General features: G+C 37.8%; 2 protein-coding genes across 3 annotated transcripts in view; one reads left to right on the forward strand and one right to left on the reverse strand.

Moving 5' to 3' along the window:
* Positions 1 to 263: 263 nt before the first annotated feature.
* slc38a11 (solute carrier family 38 member 11) lies at positions 264 to 7,399 on the reverse strand. The gene is made up of 12 exons (XM_067603494.1): positions 6,462 to 7,399; positions 6,243 to 6,363; positions 5,382 to 5,456; positions 5,160 to 5,294; positions 4,186 to 4,251; positions 3,927 to 4,033; positions 3,767 to 3,846; positions 3,551 to 3,621; positions 1,921 to 2,082; positions 1,719 to 1,831; positions 1,254 to 1,385; positions 264 to 1,109 (listed from the first exon to the last, which is right to left on the reverse strand). The coding sequence occupies exons 1-12, from the start codon at positions 6,486 to 6,488 to the stop codon at positions 870 to 872; spliced, it is 1,329 nt and encodes a 442-aa protein (XP_067459595.1). The 5' UTR covers positions 6,489 to 7,399; the 3' UTR covers positions 264 to 869.
* A 732-nt stretch (positions 7,400 to 8,131) lies between these two features.
* The window catches only part of scn1laa (sodium channel, voltage-gated, type I-like, alpha), a 29,776-nt gene continuing 12,248 nt past the window's right edge, over positions 8,132 to 25,659 (forward strand). Inside the window, exons 1-14 of one of the 2 annotated variants that reach the window (XM_067603481.1) lie at positions 8,132 to 8,506; positions 12,607 to 12,923; positions 13,428 to 13,546; positions 13,731 to 13,811; positions 13,911 to 14,039; positions 14,511 to 14,602; positions 15,371 to 15,589; positions 16,361 to 16,424; positions 16,590 to 16,731; positions 20,879 to 21,085; positions 21,816 to 22,088; positions 23,193 to 23,564; positions 25,126 to 25,258; positions 25,377 to 25,615. In XM_067603481.1, coding sequence (XP_067459582.1) covers positions 12,660 to 12,923; positions 13,428 to 13,546; positions 13,731 to 13,811; positions 13,911 to 14,039; positions 14,511 to 14,602; positions 15,371 to 15,589; positions 16,361 to 16,424; positions 16,590 to 16,731; positions 20,879 to 21,085; positions 21,816 to 22,088; positions 23,193 to 23,564; positions 25,126 to 25,258; positions 25,377 to 25,615 — 2,334 coding nt within the window. In that variant the 5' untranslated portion in view covers positions 8,132 to 8,506; positions 12,607 to 12,659. The remainder of the gene's footprint in view (positions 8,507 to 12,606; positions 12,924 to 13,427; positions 13,547 to 13,730; positions 13,812 to 13,910; positions 14,040 to 14,510; positions 14,603 to 15,370; positions 15,590 to 16,360; positions 16,425 to 16,589; positions 16,732 to 20,878; positions 21,086 to 21,815; positions 22,089 to 23,192; positions 23,565 to 25,125; positions 25,259 to 25,376; positions 25,616 to 25,659) is intronic. The other variant, XM_067603480.1, reaches the window with a different exon arrangement.

A 25,659-nucleotide genomic window follows, 5' to 3' on the forward strand; every position in this document is an offset into this window, starting at 1 on the left:
AAGTGGGGCGTACTCTCCAGTTTACCTTCCGTCCATCCTGATGGGGCGTTTGGAGAAGCGGCGTGCTGCCTGAGTTTTGGTTACATCTTGGCAAGAAACACACAAAGTAAAACCACAACCCAGCCAGGTCTTGCAAAACAATCCAAGAAAATCCAATCATTTAGTGTAATTCTAAACAAACCAACAGGACATCTGTGTTGTTTTGTGCTTCCTTTTAATAACTGCTTTGTTTGTCTACAGTGACATCGCGTGGCTGCTTTTGTAAACGACTGTGAGATACAAATAATATAGAATAATAAATATCAAGACAGACTACTCATTATGAAGGAAAAAATACAAATTAAATATTTCCATGTACAATATAATTCAACACAGAGGACATCAGAACATTGCACCAATTTGTGATTCTTAAAACACCAAAGCTCTAGGCAAATATGCTGCTATATCAGCTTCCAGTCTTCTGGGAAGTCTTTTCACAGGATTTTGGAACCTAGCTGCGAGGATTTTCTCCCATCCAACCACAAGCACACCAGTGAGGTTGAGCTCTGATGTTGGGAGATAAGGCTTGGCTCAAAATCTGCGTTTCGATTCATCCCATGAGTGTTTGATGGGTTTGAGGTCAGAGCTCTGTGAGGGCCAGTCAAGGTCTATGGCAAACCTAGAAAACCATTACTTGATGGATCCTGCTTTGTGCATGATGGCGTTTTCATTTGTCAATATTGTCTAAAATATCTTTGAATGCTGTAGTATTAAGATATCCCTTGATTTTGCCCGTGGGGCTAGAATCTGGACAGGAGTGTTGTTCACATGCGTTTATCTATGTAGTTTAAATCTTTCAAGACAAATAATTGTTTGGGTACAAATTCCTTTTATACAGGTGGTACAGTGCCAGAGATGTTGGCGTCCGCACAGTAGAACATCTCCACACCGTGAGAACAGTCTTGGTGGTAGAGGCCAGTCATGGTCAAACCAGTGACCATGACAAACACGCCAAGTAATATCAAGATGGAGGGTATCAAGTTTTCACTCTGGAACCAGCGGCCCGTGGAGAGTTTGAGGAAGCATGCAGATGGCATGATGAAGATCAGAGGTATGGCGCTCAAAACACCCTGGATGGTAGGAGAGAGACCATCATTAAGGTAAAAATGTAACACTAAAAATGAACACACATAAATGCACAGTAACCAGAAATAGAATATTTTTAAAGCCAAGGGCATTAAATGCAAACAGATACAGACTGGCTGTGGACTTACATTCAGCTCCAAAACAACTCCCAGACAGTCATAGGCCAAAGATATTGATGTACAGACTCCAACTATGAGCAAAGTTATGGCCACATGTTCAACTTTTGAAAGATCCCTACTGCAAATGACATTGGATACCACCTGGGAAGATAAACAAGAATGTGCAAACCTATTTTAATTTATGCATTTTCAGCAAATTAAAAGACCATTCTAATTAGCCTTTTAGGAGAGGGTAACACACTCAAACACCTGAGGAGGACCTAATGACTAAGCACTGTAGCTGATGCTGCATTGTTACCCACTGAGCAACTCTGCAGAAGCAATTAGTGCTATGTGTCAAACTTTCTTCTTGTTCCTGTTGTTGCAAAGCCACCTCTCTAGCTCAAACCCTAAGAATACCACTTTCCCGCACATATGTAAACATTTAACTGTTAAATTCTTCAGGCTACATATGAAAGAGTATTACATACTTACTTCTCGTGTAACAAAACACTCCAGTGGAAATGTGGTTATTATGCTGAGGCCAAAACAGAAGCAACCAAATGTTGCCAGGTTATCATTTCTGCAGTAGTTCTCAAATATGTCTCCTAAAAAAAACAAAAAAATCATTTGTGATTATAAAAAAACAAGAGGCATGTATCTCAATACTTCATATACTGTGCATTTGTACTGATACCTTGTGTGTAGCCAGTAAAGGTGGCATAGCCAGCAACAGCAAATACAGCACTGAATATTAGTGCAGAGCCTACAGAGATGTGAGTGACTCGAGACCAGTTGGTTAGTGTGGGCTGCTCCAGAGAGCCATAGATCAGAAAGCTGTTGTGGTGGCATATAAAGGCTAAAGAGACACACAGGGGCAGAACATCAGAGCAGCATTATCATTCTGAATAAAAAATATTGAAAAATACTGGTTCATTTAGATGAAAACCCCATGACCACAGTTTAAATCATTTTTACTCCTTTGCTTGAACTGAAACTTAAATCTTTTTAAATAATGAATACACAAGCACTGGAGCTTTGCACATATTTATACTGTATATATCATTTGTAGTTTTCTTGCTATCTTGTAAGACGGCCTCTTTCCTAAAATTAAATTGAGCATAAGTTCAATTGAGCCTAAGTTCAGGCTGTATTGTCCCCACAGTGTGCCCATCCCCAATCAAATTGCCTCTTTTGTAGCATTGATAGGTATTACCATCAAGGCACTTGATTCAAGGCCATAATTTTCACTACTATGTTTGTAAAGGCCTTGGTGGAGTGGAGAATACCCAGCTCTCCACTCCCCAAGAGTCTCACTCAGAAGGCGATGACAACACACATTATTTGAGATGCAGTGGAGCATATAGACAGAGCACTCATTAAATTAATAGTCCAGATCTCCTGACATTAACGCTGTACTGCATGTCTTATGCTGAATAGTCAATAAGTGGAAGCTGTGGGCTTTTTCCCCTGTGATGAGGTCGATTTACAGTAAAGACATTTAATTAAAGCTGTATAAATTTATTTTTGGCCTGTAGGGGGCAAAAAAACTCAGCTGACAGACAAACAGTCCTGACATACAGTATGTTGATGTGAGAGACTTTCAACCCCACAGTAAATGCACAGTAACCTGATGCGCCAGATGTTTTTTTACACAGGCCCATCTGAGAAGTCATTCATGGAAACAGTTTGGAAAAGGGCAGGCACTTTCAAAAAATACTTGGCAGGTGATTGGATGAACCATCTATCACCATTTATCACCGTCTTACCTTGGGAGGCAGCTGGATTTGCGGCACCGATTGGACACAAGTGCATAATTTGAAGCCCTGATCTTGTGAATCCAGCTGCCTCGCAAGGTAATATGCACAGGCCATGAAACCAAAAGAATTAGCCAAAATCTTTGTTACTGCAAGTGATTTAATAGTAAAGCCTTGATGAGTAGGGTTTGGAAATTTGACTCGGGCATCTTCAAGCAGTGGCATCAAAAAAACATCATGGCAGACAGTAAATCATGCAAATACACCCCTGTCATCTCCTACCCCACCAAAGATTCAACCTGCACTACATCAGGATTTTGCCTCTCTCTTTTTTTAACTAACAAAATTTGTGCCATCATTATTTGAAAGATGCTTTCATCACACAAAATCTCTACACATAGGAGCTTTAATATAAATAATATTGATTCATACATCTATCATCAAAGTGTATTTGGCTGTCATCTGGGCTTAAATTTTTGTCAGCACTACAGACGTTTTGGTGACACATAGCTTCTCTCTAAGAAGGCTTCAAGGCACCTCACATCATCAGCATCATGCAGAGAAACTCACCAAAAGACATTACACCAACTGCCTGAATTGCATTCCACTTTGCAAATGCCCATGCATTCTCTGTAGGGAGGCTAGAAAGTGATATTTTTATTCAGTCATCAAGGTACACAGAACCACATGATTCATTTTGTATTATAACATATGACTGGGTAAGAATTCAAACAAACTCAGTGGTTCAAAATCAAGATTAACAAACTGCAGAATGTGCATTCATACATTTGTGGGCCAAAGGTAGCTGCTCTGATGATTACAATGACGAGGATGATAAGTGTCAGCACCATTGACAGGAAGGACACCTGGTAACACACATGGATGTTTTACAGGCAGCTATGACATCAACAAATGATGCTGCAAACTGTGTAAAAATCAGACTTACCTTCCCAAGTTTCTCAATGTTTCGATAAAGTGAGAGAGGCAGTGTGAATAAAAATGTTGAGAGCAAGATCACAAAGTGACGCTCTGCAAGTATGTGATCTGGACCAACTGCAAACAGAATACATCATATTTATTACTAATATGAAGCATTTGTTGTACTGTACTGTATATGTTTTCCTTTAGGTGCTACATTAATAGCACACATAGTTTTCATCTAAGGGGTAAGAACTGTAAGCATCATTCCACCTCAGGCTGCTTACCTCCAGGTATTCTCTGAAATACTTTGGTCAGAGTGTCACCAGATGTGATGTTGTAGCTAATCATAGCTGAGGAAGAAAACAGAAGTTTGGCTTATTAATAAGAACTGTTCTTGAAGTCAAAAGGCACAGAACAGCAACAGCAAGACTATAATAGAGTATACAACTACTTTTCAGACCACATTGGAAATTTGATAAAACATGCCAAAGTTTACAACTTTTGGTTGAATATTTTACTAAATTTAAACACACAATGTATAATTTCAAGGGGTCTCTCAATCAAAACACTAACAAAAGAAGGAGTTTGATGATGTGAAATAGGGTGGGATTATGGGAGTTGTTGTTTTCATTGATAAACAACCAGCTGCTTCTTCTTCTTCGGGTTAGGATTACTTCTGTGTTCATCGTTCAGATGTACAGACCCAGTGATTCAAACAGGTAAAAACACTGAATAAAGCAGTTTCACATAAAAAATCAGTGTTTCTCCAATGCTGTTCAGTGAGCACAGGACGTCAGGGAGGGGCTGCTAGCCGAGCTGCCACTAACATTTGCTTAGCTTGTTTCTCTGATAACTTAAGATCCAGACATCCGATGACTAAAATCCTTCATCCCATTAAAAGATAGTTAAAAACAACAAAGATCTAAAAAAGTTTATTGTAAAAATGTGGCTTAAAACTGAATAAAAGTCCATTTACGACAGTTTAAGACAGACAACCACAATGTAGACGTATTATCTTGTATGCATATACTGTTTGGTAGACGCCATTGTGGCAAACAACAACGCTGACGCATGCATCTTGCATGCACCTCTCTTTGGTAGAGGGGGTATGACGTCATATACAGGCGACCAAACAAAACGGACCGTTACCTTGATTAAAAATATATAACATAACTTAAGAAAAAATATACCATAAGTCTAGTCACTTTTAGACATTTTAATGTGGAATAGTTAAATATTATAGCTTTAAACAACTTACCAATGAATGGATAAAGGAACTGCAGTCCAGATAAAATGAGGAATCCAGGGAAACCAAATGTGCTTTGTACCAGTGACTGATAACTGTTTGTCCCTGACAGGTTCCCTCCTTTGATTAGTAATATGATTGAGTAGTCTGCAATCAAATGCAAAACATAATGTTATTCATTTGATAAATTCATGTCTCTGTTGTCATAATGGAACCAACAGTGTATATACCCACCTGTGATGAATGCAACAACTATCAAAAGCAGGAGGCCAAAGGGGAGCCCTGCCTGGTTCAATGCATATGGTAAACCTGGTTTTAAAATAAATAAATGTGAATAAACATCCAAGGTGAATGCAAGCAGCACAAAGTAGCACATAATTAAGACAAGTTGAGTTTCATGTGACATACACAATGCCTACTTGACATTTGTAGAAGCCATATTTTATCACACTGAGCTCTTCAGACAAAAACAAATGCCAGACTTTATTTCCATACTCTTTATCCAAAATTGTTAATCTGATCCTAAAACCTTTATTTATCTGTACAGTAAACATATATTTTAATTAGCTCCACTTAGACTTTAAAACAATATTGAAACAAACTGAGATTATTGATCTGTCTTGTTAAAAAATCACATGTTTATGGACTTTTGAGGATTCCAGCTTTTGTGCCATACTGACATAAGTGACTGTTTTTAATTAGTTTACACTCTAAATATATCTCTTTTAACCTAAAGACAAAACAGACAAAATGAATGTAACATGCCTGTTGCTGTTTTGTGTTATTTAAGCAATGACTCAGGATATTTTCTGAGGATGAAAGGGTTAAAGGGGAGAATGGGGGTCAACAGGCGCCAGTCATATGATAAGAGGGTTTACCACTGCAGGGCTTCAATGGTATGAAAGCTTCTACTTGTTGCAACAAAATTAGCAACTGAAACTGATTATTAAATAGAAACATAACAGAATTAACAGCATGTAATGTAATAGCCCATGGTCTATAATTCATCTGATCAACTGCATAGAATTTAATTATTTAGGTTTTGTAGAATACAATATACTGTGCTTGAGTTAGGAAGTAAACATTGAACCCTACCTATGATTCCAGATCCTATAATGGAATTGATAAAATTAAAAGACGCAGATATCATTGAACTTCTCGGCTCCCCTGCAACTTTTTGTGGAGGAATTAATGAGGTCCCTTGTTCACTATTTAACTGAAAAATAAGAAAACAAAGCAGTGATAAAAACAAACAACAAAGACGCACCAGTCTGTCATTCATAGTCTACGAGATAAACATCATTTTAAACCTACCTGCTGAGCCATTCTGAGTACCTGCATATCGCTGATTTGGTTTCTCTTTGTCCACGTCTCTTCACTGTTTAATTCTCAACCTCTCAGTAAAAAAGTCTATTTAACTCAACTAAAGCCTTTTAAAACACCAAAACAGCGCCCCCAGTAGGTTGAACACTGAGTGAACTCCTTGTCCTTTGTAATGCGATGAAATACATCAAAGTAGCAATAATAAACACTGACTTTTTAAAACGCACAGCCTATAAGTCTTGCACTGTGTAACACAGGCTTTTTTTATTTCCACTAATTTCTGAGCTTGTCCCTGCTACCAAATATGTATTGACACATGCGCGGAAATCTGGAATTAAACGATTAATTAAGGGATTAAAGTGTAAAGCCGAATAATAAAAAGAACCATTTGTTCAGGTCGGAAACGAAACAAAAGGGAAGTTATTGAAGCTATACAGTGTACAGTAAGAAAAAAGGGGGGAATTATTTGTCACGCAGAGAATTATGAGAATTCCTGTGAACTTCAGTTGTGAGAAATTATTTTTGTTTTTTCTTGAGGTTGCAGAGAAGGTTAAGAAAATAACATTAATAAAAATAAGACAGCAAAAAGATATTTTGTCAGCCAACTTCTCCACACATAAACAACTGTAAAAACAAGCTATACACAGTTTGGTATAACCGTTTTGTTGTTGTTGTTGTTTTATTTATTTGTTTGTTTGTTTGTCGATATGGAACATATTTTGATCTTTCTGATATTGATGTCAATTGTTCATATTTGGAGTATGTTCTCACACTAGAGCAAGATCAAGATAAAAACCAAGATATTTCTGATTTATTATTGTGAATTTATATAATTATGAAAATTTTCACAGATCTCACAACAAACCTTTTTCTCAAATTCGACAAAATCAGACAAATTTAGACAGATGCAATTATTCTGGTACCTGTCTTTATTTTATATTTTCTTAAAATAGTTCTTAAAACTTTATCTCAAGACTATTGAATCTTCTGTTAACAACTTTGTCTGTCTTATAATTGTTGCTTTAAAATGTTTTTGTTAGTTCTACGTAAGTAGTGTCATGTGTTATGTGTTATTGACATTTATTTATTTTTATCTCGCTTTTTTCTACTTTTTCTATGCATATTTGTGTTCACTGAAACTTCTAAATAGAGTTGTTTAAATAAATATCAACATGCAGTCTACAGCCACTAGGTGGCATCAGAACTACAGAGAGCCTGGCTCACGTTTATTTACTGTAAGTCACCCAGCTGACTACAAAATGAAGTATTGCTCGTGTACAATTTTTTTTTTTTTTTTTTTTTTTTAAAGTTTGAACAACAACAACAACAAACAAGCAGCACTACATGTGACATCCTTATGCTGCAGTTTGATTGTATTTATATCGTGTTGTTTTCTGCATGACAGCTGGTCAGAGTTCAAACAGGTCAATGATTGCCCTGTGACCAGATGTTTGATATAGACTCTTACAAAGTGCCCCCGCAACTGACCTCCACACACACACACACACACACACAGAGAGACAGAGAGAGAGAGAGAGAGAGAGACAGAGAGAGAGAGAGAGTGAGAGAGAGAGAGAGAGAGAGAGAGAGAGAGAGAGAGAGAGAGAGAGAGAGAGAGAGAGAGAGACAGACAGACAGACTTTTAGAAACCAATCTGATAAACAGTTGAGGCTTTAGCTTTTAGTCTCTGCAAACATATATATCTATTCCCGACAATTGCGCACGATAAAGTCCACCAATATTATCCTAGTATCCATTCTGGCATCTCTGCCCCCTCTTTTGGTACCCAGGAACATCCGGAAGCTCACCAGTACAGTACTCCGACAAGACTCTGCCGCACGGAGGGCGGATGAAACACTCTCATACTCTCGCAGGGTTTTCATGTTGAAATCGTGAAGATTAGCAGCTCTACGCAGGGGAGAAGACCACAAGAAGACGGACAGATTTCTCTTTAAATAACATTTTCTACACAAGCTGAAGCTCTTTCACCACATTTTCTCGAGTATTGTTCACCTGTCGAGGATGGAAAACTAATGGTGAGTTGAATAGAATCTGCTGAAGTTGTGTCCTGAGTGGTTTGAGTCAAAAGACATTGATCTGAAAAGTTTATTTATTTCTGTAAATGATTTATGGAAGTCTATAGTGGGGAAAAATTGTTATCTATCTATCTATCTATCTATCTATCTATCTATCTATCTATCTATCTATCTAATGGGTCTATATCATAGTATCAGACGCCTTTAAATTGTACATATTATAACTATAGTCCAGTGTGTCTGTTCAGAATGGATGGTCTTCATTTTATCAAAATATTTAATGTCCTTTTATTTAAAGAACTGTGCCTGAGGGGTTTCACACATGACAATATGATGTAGCCCTTATATATCACTTTCTGTCATATGTTTTTAAATGTTACCTTTTATGATACTAACAGTGTTGTAAAAAAGGATGATTGATCTGATCTAGTTCATATAGATGAAGGCTACAATGCAAAACATGGGCTATAGAGTATTGCAGCAGTTAATGGGCATGGCAGCAATTATTAGCCCACACTCAAGCTCGAACGACTTCCTGTTTGCATGACTGTCAAGATCATTATTAGATTGCTGTCAATTAGAGACTGTTATGTTTGCTTTCTATCTTGATCGGCATAGACACACAGTGTAGCCTGGCAGCTCTGCAGATTTAAAAAAAAAAAAAAAAAAAAAAACCCAATCTATTCAAGAGAACTATGTTAGCAGCTCCTCATCATCAACTTTTTCTTTGCCAACGCCCCGAATGAGCAAGATCTAATCCTGTAGTCTGTAAGAGGCGGTGGCAGCAAGCATTAGTTGTGAGCATTTACTGTAAGGGCTGTGAGTGAGTTGGTCCCTTAGGAGGGTATAGATACTGAACTGTGATCACTCTGTATACAGGTATGTTCAAGACGAAAGAACATGCTATTTCAAATTTGCTGATAAATGAATGTCATCCTATTATTCCCTGTATGCTTTAATCATTCTAGTTGCCTTTACTTGGTTAGTCAGTATAACAAAAAGTTGACAAAAACTGAGCTATGGAGTATGGAGTGATGTTTTTGATTAACCATTTCCCTCAGAAAAGACAACTCAATTAACAAAAACTTTTAAGAGAGAAGCTATATAGATAGATACATCTACACTAGTCTAACTTTACACCAAAACACCCTCTCGCATTTGTGGACAGATATTTTTTTTCTGAACAACAAACGTTCAGCAGTACAGACAATAGCTGTGACTGGGCAAAATCAAAATGGACAGATACCAACTTCTCTTTTCGTACTAAATCTTCTGTCTCTGCTCTTGACATTTGTAAAGACCTGATTGTCTTTATTTTATCACGCTTGTGACTGGGTGGCATAGATTGGGTTACAGTTTGTTTGTAGTCTGCTCACAATAATCAATTTCAAAATGTGGACAATATTCTGAGAGGGAGGACCCTGGTGATAGCAAACACACTCGCTTTAGTTTATTCATCACTCATATTCAGACTTTGGAAATATTTCTTGTTTAATATAAAGTACAAAACAACATTAAAATTAATTTCATTAATAAAAATCTGTCAAAATCAATGGAGTCTTTGCCCTTTGTTGACACTGACAGTACCCTTCATTGCTTCCATTGATTTTATTTGGAAGCCTGAAAGCAATAAGCTTCAATCTGTCATAAAATGTACTCCATCTAATTACCAAGAAGCATTTTGAGGTCAATGAAAATATATATTGAAATAAGTAATGTTCATTAATTATTCAAGCTGAGTTTCCCTCTGTCTATGCGTGAGTTTTTTGATACACTTGGTGTATACAGGTGGCCTCAGGTCAGTCATCACTTGCAGGAGTTAAATATATGGTGAAACTAATGTGTTGAAATTCTGGTCCAGTGAGAGTTGGGGGAATCAAATGTATATCCATTTTAGGATAGTCAGCATAAGGTCATGATGCCGACAGGTTGCAGATAAACTGAAGTGGGCCTATTTGAAGCTTCAAAACTACAGCTCATATCTCAAGTTGTTTGTAATGAGTTGAGAGCAGATGAATGATGCATACCTCTTTAGAGGTTGGTCACTGCTGGTTGACCTTGCTGGGTAAACATCAGATCAAGGTTTATTTTGGTTTTTTTACATTCTCAGATAGTTATCAGACCGTTAAGAAGAAGTTTATCTCACTGTTCATGTCTTACAGTACTGTTCAATCATCTCACATCCGAAGCACTTTATCATTGCACTTAATGCAAAAGGAAGTTATGTATACTGAACATTTAGAGAATGACCTCAATACCTACTGTACATCATGTAAACAATATGTGGTGTACTGTATGAACAGTTACCACATTCATTTACCACATAAACATTAATTAGTTACATAATCCAACATTTTATGATATATCAACAACTGAGCACAGGTTATGAAAAATGTTCACATATGGTAGATATTTAATTGTCTTTTATACCAATAGTCACCAACACTAATGAGGCTTACATCTTATATCCTACAGCATTTCAGCCTCCCACTCATACTTAACTGTCAAAGTGTGCGGTGAGTTATCAAACACGGCAATATATGTTGCAGTCAGCTCTACATAATTTCATGAAAAACATAAAATAACATGTCACTCATGATATGGAACTCTGATCTTAAATGGTTCATTTTTATCTCTGTAAAATGTGCTGTTAAAAAGCACATCTGTAACTGCTTTGGTGTGTTTGTGTTGGAGCTGGATTGCGGCCTCTTCTCTGATAGATGCAATTCAAAGTGTGGAAAGGACAGTCTCTCTGATATTAAACTAAGGGTGATATCTAAAATGCTGATCCCCACATATCCCTGTATTGACAATTACTGAAACAAAAATTGTCATTTACAAAACTCTATTAAATTTTGAGGAAGTCTTGATTCAGGTTTTTAGTCCTCACACATGCTTTGGGCTCTGATGCTTAGATATTTAAATACTGCTAAGATAGATAATACAGAAGGTGTAAATATGTATACCCACCAGTTTACTTCCTGCATTGCATTTGGTTAGTTCAGTCATTCAGTCATTTGTCATCTTTCTGCCCAGAGATGCCCTCACCGCTGATGCACACATGCAAATGATCATCTGTCTTTCCAAGGCATACAAGCAGTCCGGCAATGTTAATGCTATTGACTTTTCTATTGAGGTTTCTTTATAATCTTGATAGTATTTTTTTCTAGAAGACATCCACATTGTACAACACTAAAGTCCTATAATCAAAATTTCATTTAAGTCTCTGTTCAGCTGTGCCTGTATTGTTTTTGTAAGATCACAAAAGTCTGACAGGTTTCTGTCAGTGTAAAGCAGACATTATAGTAGTTTTGCACTGACAAATATGAAAACTCAAAGCTTTTCTTCTTTTTTTCAATAGTCGGGCCTTACTTTGTTGTTGCGATTACGTCACACATGTACAACCTAGTGCTGTGAGCAGTTGATTGACCAGTGTGTTTGTGATTGATTTCTTGCCTCACAGCACAAAGTGTGGAAGTATTCTATTACACTATTACATTCAGATGAGGCAAAAGCTCTCAGTGGCAGGGCAGGGCATTGGCAGTCTGTAGTGCATTTATATTTAATACTGCATAGGTCTTCCTAACACATCAGACCAGTCAGGCCTATTAACAGGATGAATCTTTTCCTCCCCTGTCTCAGGCTCTGAGGGAAACGTGAACTCTTTTCATTTTGAGGGATGGAGGAGGAGGGCGAGAGTCTCACCTGGAATTGATCATTGTCATGTCAAATCTTAATTTTATCTACAGAGGAGAAGATAATTAGGTCTAATTTTACCATAGCTGGCAGGAATTTATGTGTATGATAGCTACGGCTGGGCTCATTATAGCCTGCCACTTCCTGAGATGATGATCCCTGACCAGATAACTGAACCAAACCAACCTCCCTCTCCTTCATTTAAGGCACTTTTAATATGTCAGTAGATTTTTTTTTTTTTTTGCCAAAAACATATGATTATGAGGTAAATAATTACTCTTTAATCTGTTATTTGATAAATAATAATCAATCTTTTTATTCATGGATAATAATAATATTTCATGTCAGAATAAAGATTTTTTTTAAAATGTTTTCAAAGGTCATTATCTGTTCTGACCCCTCAGGCCTTTCTCATGTTGGAGGCTAGCTGTTCACTCTGAAGGTGCAGGATGAAAAGATGGCACAGCTGCTTGTACCACCAGGACCAGACAGCTTCCGCCCCTTTAGTCGCGAGTCCCTCTCTGCCATCGAGAGACGGATCTCCGAAGAGAAAGCTAAGAAACCAAAGGGAGAGAAGAAAAAACGCAATGATGAGGATGAGCTTAAGCCCAGTCGTGACCTGGAGGAGGGCAAATCACTTCCTCTTCTGTATGGGGACATTCCTAAAGGAATGGTCTCAAAACCATTGGAGGACCTGGATCCATACTACAGCAATCAGAGAGTAGGTTTGCTTGATTTCAAACTTGAACATGAGGTGCAAAGATTGGATGAAAAAAAAGGAGCTTTAGTTGTCATCACATGAAGCATTGAAGTTCTGTTTTTGAGGTCAAGAATGAACTTTCACACATATATTTTGGTTTTGTTTTAACTGTGTTAAGAAGTAAACATTATTTCTGATTTAGTATTCCTAAAGAGGCTGGAGGAGATTGACACTGATGTGAGGATTCTCTGATCTAGCATTGCATGCCGCTGTTATCAAGGCAGTGTTGTCTTCTAGCCTGAGGCTTTGAATCTTACATGACGGGAAGGCAAGGCCAGTAAAAAGGATTTATATGAGCTTCGAATGCAATATACAAAATGTGGTTAGTGATATGTACACTGAGATGCGCGCTGCAAATCATAGAGCTAAAGTACTCTTTGATAGTAGTAGGAAGTAACCACATGATATGATACTCTTTTATAATTTTTGTAAACTATAATAAGATGTGCCATGTCTTTCTCTCAGACTTTCATAGTATTAAACAAAGGAAAGTACATCTTCCGCTTCAATGCCGCTCCTGCCTTGTACTTCCTGAGCCCCTTCAACCCTCTTAGAAGAATATCAATATGGATTTTGGTACACTCATATCCTTTTCATTAAGATATTAATCTTGTTTATGTTGAGACCACTACCTTAAATCTGCTGTTTGTCAACATAATTCAAGAATGATTTGTTTCCAGTGCTGCCTGGCTTGAGATTTGGTAAATGACACATGACAGATGTTGATTTCACTCTGAAATAAGTGGCTTCCTTGACAACTGCCTGCAAATTGTTCAACATGGTGATCATGTGCACTATCATCACCAACTGTGCATTTATGACAATGAAAGAAACGGGAAAGAATGTAGAGTAAGTTTTTCCATGAATCACATGTTAAATCACATATACATGATGTATTGCACAGAGATGACGCCCTGTAGAGTAACAGCTGCATTTTGTCTCCAACAGATACACATTTACTGCAATCTATACATTTGAATCCCTCATTAAAATTTTAGCGCGAGGGTTCTGTATGGGGAAGTTCACATTTCTTAGAGATCCCTGGAACTGGCTGGATTTCTCTGTCATTGTTATGGCGTAAGTACTTCACAATCAATTTAGACAATTCTTTATCAATCTTTATATCTTTTCTCCATTGGTCCCTTAGTATAGTGCTTGTGTTGAAGGAGACAACCCAACAAGTTTTAAATTTTTATGTCTTTGTGATTTCACTGTTGGTAGCAAAAGCAACAGTTTTCTCAAAATGTGTTGGTAGCAGACTAATGGAGCTTTAACCTAAAGCATTACTTACCGTACATCTATATTAACAGTTATAATTTAGTACAAAAGCCCCTTTTTTAAATCTTACATTTGTATCACATGGGATTCAGTGTATATTTTATCATTTTACCTTCAACAATGTGCATGCCTCAGTATATACTGTTGCGTCACCTGTTACTGTATATACCAAAATGTAATTATGTATTCATCAATTTAAGATTGTTGGCTTCAATCTATGGTACATGTGTTATTGTCGAGATTCCATAGTAATTTTAAGTTTCCCTGCAGGTACGTAACAGAGTTTGTGAGCCTAGGCAATTTCTCAGTTCTTCGCACATTCAGAGTGCTGAGAGCTTTTAAAGCTATTTCAGTTATCCCAGGTAAGCAGTAGGAGCATGCACATGTTAGTTAGCATATTGCACGCTGTGCCCTCAAGCCTTCCTCCTTCAACTCCCCAACTGCCATGACATGCGCATTGGATACTCCCCAACCTTACTTCTTATAACAGATATGTCACAGAGTTGTTTTTTTTAAATACCAAGGTGCTGTTTCATCCCCATTACATTCTTAAATTTTAAACAGCATTTTGAACCTGTTCCTTGTTTTTGCTCTCAAGTATCTATTGGGGCAATATTTGATTTTGTTTTTTGTTTGCATACAATAGTTACTCTATGAGATCTGTGTCTGTCAAACAATATGCTTTTTGTTTTTTCTTGCACTGATTTTTCTGAGTGGATTATTCCTTGACTGCTACTTGCTCCTCTTTGCTTGTGGTTAATGAAGGCATGCATGCATGATCCTAGTTTTCTCTTTTACTTTCATCTGTTTTATCACCACTTTTGACCACAGTTTTGACTGATAAACAAACAGCATCCATGCTGTCAACATAACTAAGAGCAAAATGTTAACAACAGGGTGTGGCTAAAGGCTGCACCAGTTTTGTTCTAGTGTCTTTAGTATTTGAAATAAAAATCCTCAATTGTGAAAGATCCTCATCAGATGATACTGGAGGTACATGTAATCAATCAATGTGTTAGCAACAGAGCTCATTGACATTATGTTGTATTGTTTGCACATGTCTGCTGTTTATATTATATAATGTCTTTTAATAGACTACCCAGAGTAACGAATGATACTGTATCCGGTAGGCCTGAAAACCATCGTTGGTGCATTGTTCCAGTCAGTGAAGAAGCTGTCTGACGTGATGATCCTCACCGTCTTCTGCCTGAGTGTCTTTGCCCTCATAGGGTTACAATTGTTTATGGGTAATTTACAGCAAAAGTGTGTACTGAATGTTGCAAACGGGAGTAATACAGGCCAACAAGCTGGCCAGGATAACTGCACAACTGGGTCCGACCTCAATAAGAGTAAGTATTTCATTTTCCTCCGTTCTGCTTATGCCTGCATAAAAGAATAAAAATTGGTGGGACTTAAGGGAAACAGTATTGAAGGTTATATTTGTACTACTGTTGAGATTTTTCCTGCTTTATGTCATTATTATGTTTCTAAGATTTTTTTTCACCACTGCCTGTATGTTTTAATCTTTATGTTTTCTTCCAAAATATGCAGAGTTACCACTTTATTTATTACTTTATTACCTCTACAAACTAATGCAATACAATACAACAACCCAGCAAAATATCCTGTCTATGTGAGGCTTTTAAACTCTTAGCGTCCACAGGTGACGTTACTGTCTTTCAGAGGCTGTAGCGGGCTCAGTTTTAAAGCTCCAGAAAAGATACTTGTATCATATGAAACTAAAAATGGGTATATGGTAGAGGGGCAGGAGTGGAAGAGGTTTAGTTTTTGTTGATGATGTGTCATAGATAGAGCAGATTGTAATTTATGAGGCCATATTTAATGATGGCATTGTACTGGAGTGCACTATATCGAAAGAGTTGTGTATTATTTTTTCCTTAGAAGCACCATTTAATGTAATGCAGCCCATCTCTGTTGTCCAGAATTACCCCTCTGACACAGTGTCACCAAAAGCTGAACATTGCAAACTACCTATTAAACCTGTAATTCAGTGGACTTCCTAGCAACTACTGCTTTTGATTCAATAATATGTGAGATTCTGACAACAGTCCTTACTATAAACAGCAAAACTGTGATTTTTCTTCTTTTACCCCCACCAGGTTGTTATTATTACCTCCCAGGCAAACGGGATCCATTGCTTTGTGGAAACACCAGTGAAGCGGGGTAAGTTTATTCCCCAAGTATTAAAAAGGCTGGATATTAAATAGAATGAATATACTGTAATGCTTGTATGACATACAGTATGTCTCTGTATTAATGTTAAGGTACAGTGTAAACAGGGAGATGGGTGATTCCTCCTGAGCTTCACACACTCTCTGTTCGTTGCAGGCAGTGTCCAGAGGGGTACATATGCAAAAAAGTGGGAAGGAACCCCGACTATGGTTACACCAGCTTCGACTCATTTGGTTGGGCCTTCCTTTCTCTGTTTAGACTGATGACACAGGATTACTGGGAAAATCTCTACCAGCAGGTAGGCATTGGAGTCAGAACAACTGGAAGAAGTTTTCTAAGCATATGATACATATAAACACATTTATGTTCAGTTATTATCGTTTTGATTAGTTAAGGTATGCGTAGATGTTTTTGTATATTCCATATGTAATAATTCTAGTCTATTTCTATATCTGTATATTATCTGTTTTATAATTATCAGTTACCTATTGATTTACAAATAAAGATACAGTAAAAGATCAAAATAATAAAATAATAATTAATTAAAAAAAAGAAAACTCTATTCTGATGCATTGTATACATGTTAAAAAGGTTAAAAGAAAACTTAGTTAAGAAAGCCATTAAGCCTAAGGCGTGTCTTGAGAAGAAACTGACATAAAAAAGGATTTTGGATTTCATTGACTAGCAAAGGTTTGATTACTTAAGTCTAGAAGGGCTGTGTCTAAGAAATGCACATTTTGGCCCAAGCTAAGAAGGTCAGAAATATATTCAGGGGCCAGACATGTTTTATAGTGATCAGTCAAATCTTAACATCAGTTCAAATATGCAGAGTTTCATGCAAAAGAAATTGGAGTATATTCTCTCATTCTGAATTTAGTGAGAAATTTGGCTGGCATTTTTCCCTAACTGGACTCTAGACAGGTGAGACTAGTATACAGTGAGTTATAGTAAACAGTTAAAATGAATGCACAGTTAGTAAATTCTTGAATGACGTAATCTCACATATTTCTAATAAAAACAGGATTGTATAACAGCTGTGCAATGAAGAAAGTTTTCTTTTGATAATGTACCTCACAATTTGCATTGTGCATACATTGCATTACATTGCATTGTGGTACTAGTTTTTTTTTTAGGATCTTGAATTGCTAACCTTCAAAACGTTGTTGCTGGATAAAATATAGCTGAGTGTCATCTGCGTATAAATGAAAATGTGTGTCCATATAATGTGACCTAGTGGCAGCTAGTAATAATAATAATAATAATAATAGTTAATACATACATACAATATTACATACATGAAATTCAGTTCAAGGAACTTCACATTAATTGCATAAAAACATTTTACAATTTAAAGGTTTCAAACAAACAAAAAAATACAATAAAACTTTTTTCAGTGAGATTCAATAAAATAAGCACGGCAATACAATTTTAAACAGTCTCCTTAAAAGCAAGATTGAAAAGGTGTACAGAACAGTTAATGGTGTGACTAATCTGGGGGAACCTCAACAACAGAATGGGTTATTTTTTTAAAACACAAATAAAACCAATTAAAAAACCAACCCAGGTATTCACTCACAATGTTTTAAGGCACCCATACAGTGCTGATAATGGAAAAAAGGGCAAATTGAGGAGGAGTAATCTATTTTCTAGTGTTATGTATTTTAATTGGATGAGTGAGTGAGTTAACAATGAGCAACCTCAAACACTGTGTGTAAGGGTTACTGCTGTTAGTTGTTTTTTCTTTTTAATTTATTAAAATATCAAGTCCAGTTGTTTTTAACAGCTGTGTTAAACTCTCACTCAGGGTGAACCAGTTGCTTTAGCTAATTGCTTAACTTTAAATGCCATTACTGTATTGGTCTTCCTGGGTTTTTTGGTTGCTCAGTGGCCCTGTGAAGACAACGTCTTTGGTGGCATATAGATCAAATTTTTGACTTCACGGGTTGGTCAGGAAGCTATATTTCTATTGTCTGCTTCTTTAAATACATCAACAGCTGTTCTGGTGCTTGCTGTATTAAGGAAGGGCTCCATCAACACAAAGCATTCTCACATTACAACATTGACATTAAAAAGAACATTTGAAGCACACTGTTTAAACAAACCTCTAAATGACGTGCAGGTGCATCTTAGCCAGAGGGAGCAAAAATGAGTCCCGACGTGACTCAGACAAACACATCATAAAAGGCTCTAAAAAGGCATATACTTAACAATGTAAGCAGTGGCCGCCCTTTGACTGCCCAGCAGATGACACCGCCCTGTTGTCTCTTCTTCAGTGCTCAGAGTTAGATCATGGTTGTAAGCCCTACCTGCCTTTGTTAAATGGTGCGATGACATTGACATTAATGTGTTAAAAACCAAGGGACTAATCATTGATTTTAGGAAAAATAGTGACAAATCAAAGCTAGCATCATACATGGCGAGGATGTTATAATTATTGACACATATAAGTATTTAGGAACAGTGTTCGACTCTCAACAAAACAAAAGTTTCTGTGAAAACAGGTGTCGGTTGTCAAGCGTGGACAACAAAGAATTCACTCAACGTGGAAGGTTAACACTTATGTCTGCAACACTATTTTATGTAATTTTTTATCAATCATTAATTGAAAGTCCCTATATACACTATAATATACACTATATTCACTATAATGCCCGCAGGCCGGTGTTATAATACGCTCCTCAGGAAAACAAACCGCTACTCTAAGTCTTTCAATCCTTCTGCTATCAAGCCACTAAACGCTGACAGTGGTCATTTTAAATGAATGCCACACTCTTTTAAAACTATAACAGGTGTTTTGGGGTCTTTTGTTTGCTTTTCACCTGGCTCTGCACATTAGCTGTTAAGGCTAGGCTAATGAACCCACAAGCAGGACACCGAGGCAGGAGGCAGCGAGTGGGGTTGGAAAAGGATTTATTTGCAAGGCAGTAAAACTGGGAGGCTGGGGCCAAGGTCTGGACCGGTAGCTAGGGAACCTGGGGGCTTGGGCTGGGCGTGAGGCTGGGTACAGGGGAGGGAGCGGGGAGCCAGGTAGAGGGATAGGCTGGGCAGAGGGAATGGAGCGGGGAGCCAGGCAAGGCAGGAGGACTGGAGACAGGGCAGGGGTCAGGCTGAGGTCTTCTGCAGGCACAGAGAAACAAAAGTTAGGCAATTGCTGGATACTGACAGAACAGTAACAAGTAGGCTGGAAGCGTGACTGACTGTATAAACAGAGTCTACGATCTGGCGGTGAGTAGGACGTTGCACCCAATATTTAAGCAGACCTCCTGATGAATGGCAGCTGTTCGCCCAACTCCCGCACACCTGTCTCCACTCCTGCAATTAGAACACAGACGCAAGAGAAAGAGACACACGCATACACACCCCATAGGAGGAGGCAGAAGTGGAGGGCATGACATTAGCCTGCATTTATGGGGTGACCTGAGGGTGCCAAAGAGTGTTGCTGAATGCTTAATTCCTTAAAACTTATGTGAATTATTTTTGTTTTGCTTGCTTTTCTCCTGGTTCCTCGTGTAAGCCTGCATATAGAGGGTGACCCAAGGTACCTGAATGTGTTTGCTGCTTGTGTTCCCTGCACCCATGTGGTGACCTGCTGTCTCTAACATATTGTTGCTTGTGTGGTTTTTTTGTGTATGGACTGGGTAAGCTGTAGCACTGAATTGCCATTCTGGGATAAATAAAGTGGCCTGAGTCTGAGTCTAATCTCAGCAGGTTAAACAAAAAGTAATACAACAAACAACAAATATCACACAAATGAGTGTTTTTAGCACAGTGTGTAATTGGGTAGCATATTAACAAGCTCTCCTCTATGTCAGCCACTCTTGGTCATACTAATAAAAGTCAAATGTGATCATCCTCACAAAAAATAGATTTAAACACGCATTTGTAATTGCTGTTTTATATTGGAGATAAATAAGACTTACAGCAACAACAGGAAGTCAACAGACTGCAGACCTCAAACCTCCACCCTGATCCAATAATCTCCATAGTTACAACAGGTTGACCTGAGAGTGACACTGGCATGGTGCATGAATCTGCACAGCAAAATCATCTTTACAAGCAACTGGCATATAAAATCATTAAGCCATCTAACCAGGCTTCACAAATGGTCTCATTACAGCGTCAAAGGGTCAAAAATGTTATTAGTTTATAATGCTGATCTAATCATTATAATTCAAAATATATTCATATAAACTGTACTTCTAGGTGGGCCCACAGCCACAATATCATAATCATAATCATACACTTTTTTTTTTTTACAGAATATGGCACTTGTATAATTTACAGCAAGGCAAGAAATTAAGAATAGTAAGAGGGAAAATTGACAAGAGTAAAGATAAAATAGCAGGGTAAAAGAAATAGTACTCATTAAATCTAAACAAGCTAGCAATTATAATTACCCGTACTCTTCATCAACTCTACCAGAACATTGTTTGTGTTTCTTCCAGACGTTACGGGCAGCTGGAAAGCCCTACATGCTCTTTTTCGTGCTGGTGATATTCCTTGGTTCCTTCTACCTGGTCAACCTGATCTTGGCTGTAGTGGCTATGGCATATGAGGAGCAGAGTCAGGCGACCATTAAGGAGGCTAAGGAGAAGGAGGAGGAGTTTCAGGCCATGCTTGAGCAGCTGAGGCAGCAGCAAGAGGATGCACAGGTGGGTCCAGGACAATATATGTCATATGTCACACCATCCCTCTGGTACAATGATTTCTAGCAGAGACTGATTCTGATTAAATAACAAAAAATTAGGACACATCTTGTTTTTTATACTACTCGAAATAAGATTGTTTTTACTGACAGCGGATGAAGAAAAGCGAACGAGATGTGTATTGTTTTTTTTTCTAACCAATGTGTCTATGGTAGTTGACTTAGATAGTATTCACGTGTACACCAGTATCTTAGTTATGAGTCTTGCTTGGTGTTTTATCATATTTGAGATATGATGTTTTGTATGATGTCATGTGGTTGCCAATGGGCATGGATCAAGTTGCTGGACCAGAGCCAATTTTTTTGTTTTGATTGTTTTTTTTAGGTATAATTATGTTTCTTAAAATCTTCCACTGCAATCTGACTTGCTTCACAGTTCATAACAGTTATCAGAAACCTAGACAATTGAAGTTTTTTACGGAATCTTCCAATCCAATCATAACCAGGATATTAGTATAACATGTTTACATAGTTGTTGTATTCCATGTTGTGTGCAATAGGGTGAAGACCCATTGTTCCCATCTATAAAGCCAAGGTGCTCCCATTGAACCTAACTGCTCCATTAATACACATAAGCAGTCGAATCATCACTTCTCTGACACAGTGTCAACAAACACTGAACAATATAGCTTCACAAAGATTTATTCCACTTGTTTTCCCTCATTTTCCTCCTCTAGGCAGCAGCAATGGCAGATGCTGCAGAGAGTGGGGAGGTCAGTGATAAAGGTGGCGGCACTGAGAGCTCATCAGACAACTCCAAGCTCAGCTCCAAAAGTGCCAAAGAGAGACGCAACAGGAGAAGAAAAAAAAAAGTGGAGGAGGGCAAAGGGGCTGATGAGAAGTTTCCAAAATCCGAGTCTCAGGACAGTATACGCAAGGCTGCGCGATGCCGCTTCTCTGTGGATGCAAACCTGCTCAACTATGACATGAAATGCTCGTCTGCACATCAGGTTCAGTACAAATCCAGTGTCAGTTATATTCTGCTACCTATTTATAATGAGCTTAATATGTCCCTCCGTGATTTTAAGCCCCTTTTATGCTGTACATTTTCTACCAGTATTTATTCATATTTATTGATCATAAATCAGTCAACAATGATACAATTTCCATAATTGGTAGACATTTCATTTTTTCAAATTTGAGCCCAACCAAATGGCAATGGCATAAGTTGTAATATTCACTGTTAACAACTAGATTTTCAGAATAACTGGCTTTTTGTTGAAAAATAACAGACAACTACTGTAGATGTAATGTATAACTGACTACAGATGTAAAATCATCCAGATATGTGTTGTAAAGCTTTGTCTAACCTTTGTCAATGAGAAGAGCATCTTGCTTTTGTCGAGCTCTTTGCAGAGCTCAAAATGAATGACAGGCAGGAGAAGGAAATGAATTGTAATGTGATTACCACGCCTGGACTTACAGTACAACAGTTGGCAGATAATTGTAAGCAACTGTTGGACTTTAGACAGTTCAGTACATGTTTTGTTATTTATATTTGTTTACTTCGCTGATCCTATACATTATATGAAATTATGCCTCATACAGAGTTTCTTTCAGTGCTATCACCTTGACACATCATCATCATCATCATCATCTTCATCTTCATCATCATCATCATCATCATCATCATCATCATCTTCTTAGTCTTCTTCAACTTCTTCTACTCTTGTCGTCAATCATCATCAAGATGCATTTTTAATTGTGCAATTTTCCTTTCCTTACAATGCTTCATCATTATGACCATCATCATCATCATTATCTTTTTCTTCATCATCATTATCTTTTTCTTCATCATCATCATCATCATCATGGTCATCATCTTCTTCTTCATGCTTACCATTCATCAGTATGCATTTTTGATTTTGCAGTTTCCTTACAATGCCCACGGATATCATTATGTTCATCATCATCATACAGTTTTTTCTTCATCTCACCACAGAAGTCTGTTTTATTGTCATTAGTATATATGACCGTTGTTATCGCACCGTAGTTTCCTCTTCACAATCAACGTTTATCAGTACAAACCACTGAAGAATATCTTTCTTTCTTAGTCCTTTCTAAGTTTTCGTGGACCCCTTTTGTCATTGCGACGGAACAGCAGGACCAGCATTTTCAGTTTCCGAAGCCAAACACAGGACATGGGCTCAGAAAATGAGTTTGCCGATGATGAGAACAGCATTTTTGAGGACAACCTGAGTCGGAGGGGCTCCTTGTTTGTTCCCCGGAGGTGTGATCGACGCAGCAGCAGCATGAGCCAGTGCAGCTTCTTGTCACATTTCCTACATCCATCCAATGGGATCAAGCACAGCACTGTGGACTGCAATGGGATTGTGTCTCTGGTGGGTGGGAATTCACTCCCATCATCACCTGCGGGGCTCCTTCTGCCTAAAGTGACAGTAGATACAGCCTCCGCCGGAGACAATGTAAGAAAGGGTTGTCTAGCCCAGATGGCCCTTTTTCAGTTGTTGTATGGCTCCGCTGTGTCCTCAGTTGCGTTTCTGTTTCGTTCTTCTTCTTTTTGTCCTTTTCCTGTCCGACTCACACTGTATGTTGTACAGTAACTTGTACTGTAGAGCACACATACAACACACTTTGTACCTTCATGTGAAATTAATATTTCAACCTATAAACTACATTATTCAACATTATTGAACATCATTTTGCAAAGTATACCAATGGTTTTAAATACATTTCAGTGTTCCAGGCAGCCGTTGGATTCTGTTCATTTCAGAGGGAAATTTGCAGTGAACATTTTGCTATATGTATTTATTTATTTAATTCTGAAAACTCTATGATGGTGCATTCAGTAACATTCATCACTTTACAGTTGTAATGTAATTTAAAATTGAAATTTTTAAAGGATATGGCCGGTGATTTTCTATATTTTTCTTATTGTCAACAAAGCTCATGTGCAGAGCTAAACCCACAATGAATTGATCCTACAATTACTCAAAAACTATTAAAAACACATCAACAAGGCACACTGTTTGACTGGATGACAAGTTCCTTCACCGCCAAGAGTTCTAGACATGGTAGTTTGTTTAAAAACGGAAAGACTAATAACAGCATTTCACCCTCTGGAGAGTAATTCTTTGTAAGGCAGATGCCAATGTGCAAATTACAATTACAACCCCTAGACTTTGTATTAAAGCTGTTTAAAATTTACCATGTAGTACAAAGTTAAAAGGTTGTGATATGTAGTGCAACAAGCTAGCGAAGCCCTGTAAACAGAACAATCATTGTTATTAGTCTTTGGAGCCATTTCAAAACAAACTACCTTACCTAAGACTTTTTGTAGTGAAGGCTCATGTCATCGAATGCAACGGTGTGGCTCATTGACAGCACAGAGGATTACACTATATCAGGCTTTGGATGCACACACAGCAAGTAGGATCAGTTCATTGTTGGTTTGGCTCTGCACATGAGATTTTTTGACAATAAGAAAAGTATAGAAAGCTGCCAGCCATATCCTTTAAAGAGCCCATGCTCACTATTGTATTACCAAACAACAATAATAGCAACATAACTTTGAACACCGGTACAGTCCTCTAAGTTTAAAAATATAAGCAATTAGCAAATTTGATTATCTTTTGAAATTGTAAAGGATAAAGCTGGTATTTCAACTTGAGAGCATTCATGACATACAGGAAGTGATCTGTTCCCACCACCTTTATTAATGCTGTTCATAATGATATGGAAGGACATCAGCAATGTTCCTACCATTCCACTTGTGTGCTAAGTTGTCAAAGAGAGCTTTACTGTAAGATGACCTTATTGCAATCAAACTATTATAGACTGGATGATATTACTCAATACAGTACAATTATGGTCTAGAGTCAATCAATCAAAGATATACGCAGATTTCTAATGCATTATTTCATTTCCTTTTACTTTTGTAGCTTTGCTTTTGTAGCTACTGTATAAGCTACTGTACATGCTGATATGTAACACGGTTGCATCAGTAACAATTGTTTCTGTCTCCAGGCTGACACCACTGACACAGAGTACAAACAGACTGGCGGAGGAACACACCGGGAGTCTATTGACTTCCTCGAGGCCCCAGCAGCCAGAGACAGAACTTATAGTGTAGCTAGTGTCATAACCAGCACACTGGAGGGTAGGTATTGTATGCCACAACATGTTTACCCAATCTTCATTATAACTTGGATATTGAAAAAGATTATGGCTACTTTCAGGCAAAAACATTTTTGTTTTAACTCCCCTGTGTACATCAGAGTTGGAAGAGTCGAGGCAGAAGTGTCCTCCTTGCTGGTACAAGTTCGCCCACGCCCTCCTCATCTGGGAATGTTGTCCAGCATGGCTAAAGGTCAAGAAAGTGGTTAAACTAATTGTAATGGATCCATTCGCGGACCTAATCATCACCACCTGCATTGTGCTCAACACATTATTTATGGCCATGGAGCATTATCCAATGTCTGAGAGTTTCACCCAAATGCTGTATGTGGGCAATGTGGTGAGTGGACTGTGATGAGTAGGATTTTTGTCTTTTTTGTGCAA

The sequence above is a fragment of the Thunnus thynnus genome, chromosome 11 (assembly GCF_963924715.1).
Source record: "Thunnus thynnus chromosome 11, fThuThy2.1, whole genome shotgun sequence".
Taxonomy (NCBI): domain Eukaryota; kingdom Metazoa; phylum Chordata; class Actinopteri; order Scombriformes; family Scombridae; genus Thunnus; species Thunnus thynnus.

Bases quoted from the DNA above. Each gene is read 5' to 3' on its own strand.
- slc38a11 (XM_067603494.1), bottom strand. From the start codon at position 6,488: ATGCAGGTACTCAGAATGGCTCAGCAG. The intron at 4,252-5,159 runs GTAAGTTGTTTA...TTTCTTCCTCAG, and splicing joins GTTCCTTTATCCATTCATTG to CTATGATTAGCTACAACATC. The intron at 1,110-1,253 runs GTAAGTCCACAG...CCTACCATCCAG, and splicing joins GAGTTGTTTTGGAGCTGAAT to GGTGTTTTGAGCGCCATACC.